Raw genomic sequence first — 11,629 nt, 5'->3', positions numbered from 1 at the left:
ATAAATCACAAATAAAATGAAATGAAAGGCAGCAGAGAGAAGAAAAAAATCTTGTAATATCTGCCCCTTATAATATCAAAACTCTGAGCTTTTGTCTGTAAAAATGTTGGAAAATTTGAGTTTATACATGTGAATAAGATTAGCGAGACTTGTTTGACAATTTAAAAAAAGTTTCATGATGTGTACTTCCCTCCTTTTGTGTCTTTTCTGACTGAGCTGCTTCAGTAATTGTTCCCAACCTGCAGAGTTTAGGTCACATGTACTGTAATATGATACAAATCAGCAGAAGTGCTTATCCATGCAGAGCACAGAAAACAGGAACATTGTGTTAGTGTGCGTAGTCGTAATAAAATTAGACAGACGTCTCACTTACAGTCCTTCTTCAACTTGTCAGGGACTTTTTTTTACTCCAAACTGGTTCCAATATAAATGTTCTCGCTCAGCACCATTTTTTTTCTAATCCATCTGCCAAAAACTGAGGAAATATAAAAAGGGCTTTAATTTTCTTGGACATTCCTCTGGGTTCCTTTCTGAGCTGAGAAACTGTTACACAACCTATTTTCAGAGACCAGGGGCCTCACGTACAAAGACTTGCCTGGATTTCTTACTGAAACGTGACGTACGGTCAAATCCAGAAAACGGCGTACGCACAAAAAAATCCAGATGTATCAAACTGTACGTACACCTGAATCCACGCACATTTCTTTTGTACATCACAATTAACGTGGAACTGAGCGCAGGTAAGACACCTCCCCTGACACGCCTTCATTAACATATGTTAAACAGATGCAAATTACTTCCTGCATGTGTGAAGGACATGTTTGAGTGATCCCTGCAGGATCAGAAATGATTTCTAGATTCATAAAAATAACGAATTAAATATAATGTGAGAATTTTTTTAAGTAAGAATAGGAATAAAATATGTTTATCACGCAAAGAACGAGTGATTGTGTGTCGGTGTGTGCGTGCGTGCGTGTGTGTGTGTGTGTGTGTGTGTGTGTGTGTGTGTGTGTGCGAGCAAACTGCTGTGTTGCGCAACCGGCTCATCCATCCATTCTGAGTCTGAAAATATTAACTTTGCGCAGGAGTTTATTACCATAATTACTGTAAACACAGAGGAACTTAGATGTTTGGTAGAACATAGATCTTAGTTTGTTTCATAGCTGATATTAAGAAACGAGTCTCTGCGCCTCAGCAGAGTTTTCATGACGTGACGTGATGTTGGAGAGTCTCCACAAAAGCTGCGCGCTCCGCAGCTTTTGTGCGCAGTCTGTTTGTCTGCCCAGCTTTTGCTCTCCTACTTAAAAAAAATTTCACAAGTTGTAAAGTGTACTTCTACGTGTCATTTTGGAGAAATCTACAACAATATATGAAACACCTCCACTGCCGGCGAGGGTGCGCACGCTCCAGAGCACGACCATAACTCAGCCTTTAGAATCATATGGATGAGACGATTCCATTGGTCATGACTCAGCTTTGGGTGGACTGGACTGACATGGTCCTGATGGGTCTGCCAGCTCCCTCTGGAAAGCTCCTGTGGAACCCCAGTTCAATCGCTGCAGCTGCACGTGCACGCGTGGTGCACGCGGCTTCTCGCTGCGTCGCAATCCCAGAGCGCAGCAGTGCCAAACTAAAAAATGATTATTCCTCAAAATGGCTGATGAGCCACTCGTCATCAGAAAATTCTATTTGTTTATAAATAAAACCTCTCTGTGTGTTACACTATTTATTATATCCTCCAGTAAGGCTGAATCTGTTCCTGTTAAATGTATTTTTGGCACAACTTTGCACATCCTTTATTTAACTGCGTCCATGTGGATGTAATAATTGTTAATCATGTGGATGTAATAATTGTTAATCATGTGGATGTAATAATTGTTAATCATGTGGATGTAATAATTGTTAGTCGTGGATGTAATAATTGTTAGTCATGTGGATGTAATAATTGTTAATCATGCTGTGAACAATAATCATTTTCACATCATGAACAGTTTCTCAGAATCACCTCTAAGTGTCGCCAATGGAACCAGAACCACAGAAACGTGCGTACACCAGCCCTGGAGTTKGCGTGGGGCTGCGCACATTTCCACGTTCAGTTGAGTTTTGATACATCCGGAGATTTGCGTGGATAATGGCGTACACAAGGTTTTGTGCGTACGCACCATTGATACATGAGGCCCCTGTTGTTTGACCTTTCCTGTGGTGTGTGTGTGTGTGTTTGTGTTTACTGGTAGTTTAAGTTCAACGCCCTGCCAACTGGCTGATAAACTGATAAATTAGGACTCTTGTCCCAGCATGATGAGCATCAACAACTTTTTTTCTGGAGAAATTCAGGGAAATCTTCACTGTTGGTGATATAAAACACAAACAAGTGAAAATATCAGACTTCCTCATGAGCCACATTTGTCCAACTCAGTTTTTCTCATTTAAAGCGTCCATGTGTTGTTCTCAAAAGGTCCAACACTTTAGTTTGTTTGGGGCCTCCATCAGAACTTCTGTTGGTTTTGTGTTTGGGTTCTTTTTGTTGAGTTGTGTTTCTGTTCCTCACAGGCTCATCATGGCTGAGCTCATCGAATCAGAAAGGATTTATGTGGAAGAACTGCAAAGCATCATGGAGGTACAGTAATCATCCTTGGCGTTGTCACTGAATTAACTTGCATAAACAGCTCCTGCTGGTGCAGATGTTTGAGCGTTTGAGCCTGTGAACAGGAAGTTGCAGGTTTGAATCTTTTGATTGGCAAAAAAAATTGGGTTAACCCCTCTAGGTGCCTTAGATGCAGTGGCGGATCTAGGATTTTTTTAAGTAAGGGGCCATCAAGGAGCCACAATATTCATTGAGGGGCCAATTATTTGTTCCTTGCACACAAATCCCTGGTTTTGGTAAAGTGTATATATAGCTTGCACAGTAAATTCTCCTTACCGATTTTGCATGCATTTTTAATGTACATAGATAAAATACTTTCAAACACAACATACGAGAAAATCTAGTCACCATTGGTGAGTTGAGAGACTTTTTTCTGCAGGATAGTTCAAACTTTAAGAAAAGAAAAAGACTTCTATCAGCTTGATTCATGCCGGACATTTCTCTTGGTCTCCTTTAGCGCCTCTAGTGTTTGGACATGGAACTGCATCCAGCATCATCACTCTTGGGCAAAGGACAGATGAGTGACAGGGCAGGGGCACTTCAGGGGGCCAATCAAATTTCAGCAGGGGACCAATGCCTCTGTGGCCCCGCCCCTAGAACCTCCCCTGCTTAGATGGCAGCCTGCTGCTCCGCACAATGGGAAAAAGGCAGGGCTATCAACTTTTAAGGCCCCGCTGTTTTTCCCGACCCTAAAGGCTTAGAAGGCCTGGAGGGTCCCAACTGGTTTTAGACACCATTTGCAGTGAGCAAAACTGATAACAAAACTTCTTTTGTTTGTGTATCACCTGGAACTGGTTCAGTTCCGGATAGGAAAAGGAAAGCTTAGTGGTTGTTTTTTTAGAGCTGGTTTTGATTTTACCTTCATATTTCACCCTAAAAATGCACATATGGTGACATTTTGTTCAACACAACCTCCCATGTGTGAATTTCAAGTTATTTATTTATTTATTTATTTGTTTTTGACCTACTGTATCGTGGGTTTTCTCCAGGTACTCCGGTTTCCCCCACCCCCCAAAACATGTACAATAGGTTGCCTTCAGTCCCAGTCCTCCCTTGAAAAAGAGATCTGAGATCTCAATGGGAYTTGCCTGGTAAAATAACGGTAAATAAAAAAATAATCAACACAGCACACCAAAAATCACAAAAAATTACAAAACCTGAGTAGAAAATATAGTTTTTTTTAAACTGTGCAAACCTCTAATATTCTTAACAAATAGGTTTTACAACTTATAATGCAAATATAAAAACATGTACAAATTAGGCTACAAAGCTAAATAAAGTATTTCCATTGAAATGCAAACATTTTATCCAGGGTGTTTTGAACCAAAGTGAGGCATTACAATAAAATGTCATAAATCATGTTTTGCCACTGATAACAGTTTTTGACCAAACAAGGCAGAGGGCCACATCACATTCCCTTGTTTTGGGTCATTTTCCATGTCCTGTTGAGGTTCTGGAGAACCTGGACACACCTCCACGTCCTAGTCACTGATTTAAATGACTCTAATCCAACAGTTTTACTCATAAGATGATCTTAAAAATGTGGCATAAAACATGTTGTGCCCTTTTTTTTTCAAAGAATACTAGACCTCTATGTTTCTCATTTTGATTTTTAAACATTCTTTCCCATTTTAACTGATTCCTCAGGGCTACTTTACTGAGCTGAGTAACTTGGAGCTGAGCCACCTCATCCCCTCATCACTGGAGAACAAAAAGGACGTGCTGTTTGGCAATCTGCCAGAGATATATGACTTTCACAATAAGTAAGTGGACATTTATTTACTTTGTTGGTATAAACTGTTGGTAAATATAAGCTTCTATATAATTTTTGAACTCTCCCCTCATCTGTCAGATCCTTGTGACAAACCTTTTATAACTTCTAGAGTTATACATACTAAAGTATTATGCAACTTCTATGTTTTTACAGCAGATTAGAGAGCAATCACACTGTCAGAAAGTAACCATTGTAACAAACTATTACCTCAATTAAAACAAGTTTTTTAAACATATTTGAATGAAAATTCAGTCAATATTTGATCAGTTCTGGTAAATATATGATGTGAAGCTGTGCACACAGAGCTAAATAACTTACAATATAATTTATAATAATTTAGTTACAATACAAAGTTCTCCATCAGAGAGTGGTTTTCCCCAGTGTTACGCTGCAATTCATTTAATTAAATCTGATGTCCAGACAAAAAGTATTTTTGTTCTTGTTTTGAGATGGATAAAGTACCGTAAGAATAGCAGAAAGTGTTTGATGATTTTTTTTCTTATTTCAAGAAGTCTTACTAAGTGTAACTGTCTTCCAGCACTGACAGATTATTTCACTTAATTTGAGAAGGTTCAGAATATAATCTAGACCACTGGTTCCCAAACTTTTTGTCTTCTGACCCACAAAATATCCATGGCAAAAACTTCTGACCCCAAATATTACTGGTCTGAGTACACAAACTTTGTTAATAACCCTAAAAACACAGGCTTTTTGACAATCTAAACAGCTTGTACACAAATATAAATACTTATTTATACTTATTTAGTGTTTTTGTAATAGTTATAGGGAAAATATTACATCAGCAATTATTTTATTACCCTTTAAGTTGATTTCTGGAGATTATCCAAGGTGCTTCATGACCCATAATTGGGTCCCAAGCCCAACGTTGGGAACCAAAGTGCAGTGGTTCCCAAACTTTTCAGCATTTGACCCACAAAATAACAGTAGAGACCTGTGCCCACAACTATTKTTGGATGATAAACATTTGTATCAGGTCAACTAAACACGGGCATAGTAACAATATTTTTATACTACATTTATCCATTTTAAATATACTAACCTCACTCCTTTGTAACAACTAAGGCAAAAATGTCATTAATTCAGAAAATCTTTTCAGGACCCCACCTTGATGTTTCAGGACCCCACTTTGGGTCCCGACCCCAACTTTGGGAAATACTGATCTAGTACTTTTTAACTTGTTTTTTCATGGCTAATTTTGCAGTAAATCTGCCAATTTCTATCAAAAATGGAGGCAAAAGTGAAGATGAGGGCAAACATTCAGATGGAAAGATTACAGGTTCTCAGTAATCTCCTGATGTCCTTTCTGATAAAAACTCACACAGATGCAAAGTAATATTTTAGCTGTTGAAGACTCACTAAGTACAACATAGAGAAAGTTTCCTGGTGTATGACTGGAGAAGTTAGGTCAGTGACAAAATGTAAAAAATCTGCAGTTATTCCTAATCAGATCATTTGTTTGTGTTATAAAGAAAATTTTAAAGTTGTTTGTTTAGTGAAACTTCCACATGACTGAGTATAATTATTGGCTTTTCGTGGTGTAAATGACTTTAGTTTGGAGGCATTTTTACACACAAAGATCTAAATGTTTTCACCAACTGGACAGCAGGAGTGCTGTTTTTGTTGAATCTACTCATGCAAAGAACACAAAAACACCACAATATTTTCTTTGTTGAATTTTTTTTTCTTGCAGGACGTTTCTTATGGAGCTGGAGAACTGTGCAGAGAAACCAGAGCTGGTTGGAACCTGTTTTCTGAGAAGGGTCAGTAAAAATAAAAACTGTAATCCCTACAGTTAAAGATACAGATAGCGACATTTTGAAGCACAAACAATATCTTCCACCCACCATCACTACTGTGAAAAACAAACTGAAGTGTAAATGATGCTGCCGTTTGCAGACCTAAATTTATGCACCAGAAATGTTACTAAAACTAAACTCCTCAGATATCTAGGAATGAAACGCATTGGCCATGTCACACAAGTTTGTTACAGGAATATCAGGGGTTCATTGTTGGAAACCATAATGCAGCCAACTACTGAGCAACCTCATTAGTGAGAGCTGTGGAGATGATGCAACACAGTGATTTCTAATGGTCGATTAGCTAAAAGCTGCAAATCTTATAGACAGCTAGAGCCAGCTTGGATGTTGCCTGGATTAACAATGTCTGTGTCAGGTGTTGGGGAACCAAGACATGTTTTTGATAAATGGGCTACTGAAACAAAAAATTCATGGACAAAGGCAGTGAACTTAACATCATTGGAGTTCTTCTATATGGTAAGGACGTGGGAACTATAGAAACATTGATTTCCAACATTCTGATTGACTCAGAAACAACTTCAGACCCAGTGTTCCAACATGCAAGAGAGAAACTTTGTCCCCCATGAACGATGAGACTGGAAGCTAAGATTAAGGCAACATGGCTGTCAGGGAAACAGAAACATGCAATGAAAAAAAGACCCCACCTCAAAAATACAGTGACTTAACCATTCCTGAGGCTCGAGGGACTGCCAAACAATGGATCAAAGCTCTGGGTACTCACCTGAAGAGAGACAGTAAGAAACAGATGCCAGGAGAATAAACAGGGTATTCTCCACCACACCTTCAGAACCAGTGGAATACCATGAGAGTAGATCCACCCAGAGCTGAGACTAATACTGGAGAAGCATATGGGAGAGGGAGACATTAAACAATGATATAACCTCATGGCTACAGGACCTTAGATCTGAATACAACCTTTCAGAGCAAGAAACAATATCATTATAGGAGCAAGAGGAGAGTCTCAGGTGACACGAGGTCTGCGTCAGGTGTTGGAGAACCAGGCTACCGTCCAAAATCTGATCATTTTGTCGTGCTTGAGGTTGGACGAGGTTTGATGATAAGCCATGCCTGTAGGTTTGGTGAAAGGAACATCCAGACGACGTACAGTTCATTTTCAGAACTCAAAATCTAGTGTGGTGCAATGCTGAAGAATAATATCTTTACAATCAGCTTTTTTTTACTAAGGTTCGAAATGAGCCCTAACTTGTGCGTGCAAACTAAAAAATTACATGTGTTAATAGCGGCTGTGTTGCAGGTGATTCTCTAAGATCGAGAGTGCAGATGATAACAGGTGCAAAAGTGCTGCAGACAACCCTGTGTGCTACTGGCTGGCCCCATGGAGGGTTTGGGAGATTCAAGTGGCCGAAAAAGAAAAAAACAAGATTCAAGCCATGGATATGGAGGTCATGGTGGTGGAGGAGGCAAATGATCCAGATGCAAGAAAATGCAGTGTTGCAAGTTTTACTATACAAGATATGGCATGGCTTCAGTGTGTGACAGCCCCTTGGTGCTCCAGCAGTTAAAAAGGGTATTGCTGAATATCTGATATGCCTCTACTATTTTTATTTCTGACAGTCCAGATATATTGACTCACGCACAGAACATTTACTCTATTGTGTCTATTGTCACAAAAACAGCAATCGCAAGCAGTTCAGGTTTGATAATATTATATTGTGGGTGCTAAATGATTACATTTGCATATCCTCACAATATAAGTGTTTCATATTAGTCAATATCAATAATCATTGATTTGTTTTTTGTTTTACGTACGGTTTTTGAAATAAGGACCAGGAGTAAAACGGCTGATTAATATGGTCAAACTGGTGACATCACGTTTCCTTTTATCCACAATTTCCTCTTGAGACGTTGCATCATTTTCTCCTTTCATTCCACATTGTTCTGGTTTATTTTGCTGCAGTTCTGAGGCACGGCGGTGATTGGAGTTCAAGGAAATTGTCAACATTCTATCAGAGAGATTTTCTATTGATATTGATCACGATATATTGATTTATTTCCCAGCCCTACATTCTGATAATCATCATATATTTTGCATTTTCGTGAAGACAAACACACTCAAAGGATAGTGTATTTTATTTTGCTGATTTTACAGCCACAATCCTCGATGCACACAGTCAGTAGATCAGCTCTGATTTGTTTGCACGTTTTTATATATGAAAGTCTTTAGGAGAACAGGCAAACTAAAGGGAACTTGTTCATGTCCAGAGAGGTTAAAACGATCTGTCAGAGGTGGTGTAATAAAATCAGCTGTTTGTCTTTACTTTATAAAACGTGGTTTTTAAGTTATCAGGACTAGTAGATTTTCTGGTATCCTGAAAACTGATGGCTCTGTACCTCAGAGACTGAGACTGGATCATATTTGATAATGTTGGGTTGAAGTGCAGACTGAGAGACTCTGAATGCTGAAGTACTTTAACAAACTTTATTTATAAAAATGTAAAGTCCTTACTAGGAAGTAAATACAAAGGTGATCATAGCAGACACACACACCACAGAAAGCACCAACAAGAAACTGAGGATATAGAGACAGAATATAAGGATCAACTAATGGGGACTGTAATGGAACTAATACTTTTAAGTTTAAGCCAGTAATTCATGACATACTTTAATGATCTAGGTTTTCATGACATGCTGTTTATCAGCAGATCGAATGATTAAAGTCGGAACAAGATTTGCTAACAACAGTGGTGGACAAAGTACTCAACTCTAGTACTTGAGTAAAAGTATTGATACTCATGGTCAAATCTACTCCACTACAAGTAAAAGTTACTCAGTCAAAAATCTACTCAAGTAAAAGTACTGAAGTACTTATTTTTGAAAATACTTAAGTATTCAGAAGTACATGCATTTTAAAGTACTTAAGTACAAAGTAAAAGTACAAATTACATTTTCTTTTTTTCTTTTCTTTTTTTGTCACTTCAGTAGAAAACGAAACTAAATGTTAGTTTATTTAATTTATTTATTTCTTCATCATCAGTGACTTTTTTAAGTGAAGAGAAAATAGAGACAGAGAGAAAAACAGAGAGAGAAGTAATTAGAAAGATTGAAATAGCGATTAGAAGTACATTAAATATACACCAACAAAACACAGGACCACACACCCAACATCTGTCCACTCACCTGAAAAATAAATGGATAAATACATGGAGGGCATATAGAAATATATACACATGCCCATACATATATAGAGATATACATACATACATGCCTACATTCATAAATATTGTCAGTATATACACACAGACATATATACACACTCAGTGACCAGTCAGAACCCCCGGATCAGAACACCTGTTTGTGAGCAGTTGTGAACATGTGTGTATATACAAGATKTCTCCAATGGAATATTTAATAGTGACTGTGGAGGACCGGAGACCCAACCCCCAAGACACGAGGCAGACATAGGGAAGACCAGAGCCCAAGGGCCTGAGAGGGATCCCGAGCACAGAGCCCCAAGGGGCACCCACACGGGGCTCTAAGCTAGCAGTTAGCACACAATGGTCGGCTAGTTTTCAATCATCTCTCACAGCATTAAACCACAACCACCCTAACCAAAGTCAGCTTCATTTAAAGCATTTAAACTAGTGAGAAAAAAGTTTGCTGACTTACCTCAATGTGCTTTCTCAGGTTAGATGGTGAGTTATGGAATGCTGAAAGGTACTTTACCCGTGGTAAACAGAGAAGACATTTGAACTGATACGTATTATTTTTAAGTCCTAAAACCTCGAACATTGAACTGAGACTGATACGTATTATTTTTAAGTCCTAAAACCTCGAACATTGAACTGAGATATGGCCATGGGTGTGCTGGTTTCTCTCCTTGCATTTCCTCAGTGGTCTCCATTGCATCTTCTTCTTCTTTTGTCTGGTTCTGCTTGAAATGAAAGTAAAGTGATGGGAGCGCGCGCTCCGCTACCGAGAGTTAACGAGTGTGACGTAGGCTATAAGCTACGCATGTGATTGTTTACCTTTGTGATGAACATAGCTTGTGGCCAATTGCATTTCATGAAAAGAAAAACCAGAACAGCGGATTTCTTTTCTTTTCTTTTTTTTACAGCGGATTATAAAGCTATGCTGATCTAAAAGGAACGAGTAACGACAAGCTTCCTAGAAATGTAGTGGAGTAAAAAGTACAATATTTGTCTTTGAAATGTAGTGGAGTAAAAAGTACAATATTTGTCTTTGAAATGTAGTGGAGTAAAAGTAAAACGTTCCCAAATAAATAACTACTCAAGTAAAGTAAAGATACTCAAAAAATGTACTTAATTCCAGTAATAAAGTAAATGTACTTCGTTACTCTCCACCACTGGCTACCAACAGTCATTCTTAGATATCACTTGTGTTTATCTTTGTGTTTTCCCCTGACCTAGTATTTCCTTAGAATGAAATCTTGCTAAGATGACATAATGGTGTTTGTTAAACAGTATCAGGCCTCAACAGAGGCAGGAGCAGAGGGACAGTCTGATGTTGTTCTCTGTGTTTCCTGTTGTTGCAAATAAAACTCAGCTGATCATCCCACGGAGTACCTTCATTCTTGGACCACGTATTTCTGTCTTTGTTAAATAAATATTTCCATAACAGGGATCAAATGGAAAACAACACCTGGAGGAGAGATGAGGAACAGGTGAGCGTGGGCGGGGCTAGAACAGAGAACAGACGGGAGAAACTGAACAGAGAACAGAGAAGAAAATCAAGATAAAACACTCAAAACGCAGAATACACAGAAAGAGACGCAGATCGTAACACAAAAGAGTCATCAAGTGAATCAATTAATAAACGAATCATCGTCACAAATATCAGCTGTCTGAAAGATTTGAAGCTTTTAACTGATCGACCATTAGAAATCACTGTCTTGCATAAAGTGTCAGGAAAAGTGCTGATTTGTAAAGAAAAAAAAAGAAAAAAAGAACTGAGTGAAAGTAGGAATGAAAACTTTAAATTTTGCCAAGACTTCTTTTATGTGTAAAAATGTACACTTAATTACACTTTTAAAGTTGCAGTTTCAGCTGCTGTCATGTGAATAAAAACAAATAAGTGAGTTCTGTGCCTCTGGTCTGGTGTTTTTATGTTGTCAGAAAGAAGAACTTCAGGTGTACGAGAAATACTGTCAGAATAAACCTCGCTCTGAGGTGGTGTGGAGACAGTGTGGAGACAGCCCTTTCTTTCAGGTAACACACACACACACACACACACACACATTTGTTTTTATATCCACGTAGAGACCATGGATTGACTTCCTTTCATTTTCTGGTCATTTTATAGCCTAACCTGGACCATTTTCACTAAAACTAACCTCACAGGTTAACCTAACCTAAATTTAATTCACACCTTGGTCCTAAACCAACCCCCAACCCA

General features: G+C 38.4%; 1 protein-coding gene across 1 annotated transcript in view; it reads left to right on the top strand.

The window, feature by feature from the left end:
• mcf2l2 (MCF.2 cell line derived transforming sequence-like 2) overlaps positions 1-11,629 on the top strand; it is a gene marked incomplete in the record, with an annotated part of 113,411 nt that overhangs the window by 54,245 nt on the left and 47,537 nt on the right. The window contains 4 exon segments of the mRNA XM_014008047.1: positions 2,551-2,617; positions 4,292-4,407; positions 6,130-6,199; positions 11,350-11,442. Coding sequence (XP_013863501.1) covers positions 2,551-2,617; positions 4,292-4,407; positions 6,130-6,199; positions 11,350-11,442 — 346 coding nt within the window.

Source organism: Austrofundulus limnaeus, unplaced genomic scaffold (assembly GCF_001266775.1).
Source record: "Austrofundulus limnaeus strain Quisiro unplaced genomic scaffold, Austrofundulus_limnaeus-1.0 Scaffold47, whole genome shotgun sequence".
In the NCBI taxonomy this organism is placed as follows: Eukaryota; Metazoa; Chordata; class Actinopteri; order Cyprinodontiformes; family Rivulidae; genus Austrofundulus; species Austrofundulus limnaeus.
This window is presented reverse-complemented; position numbering and strand designations above follow the sequence as displayed.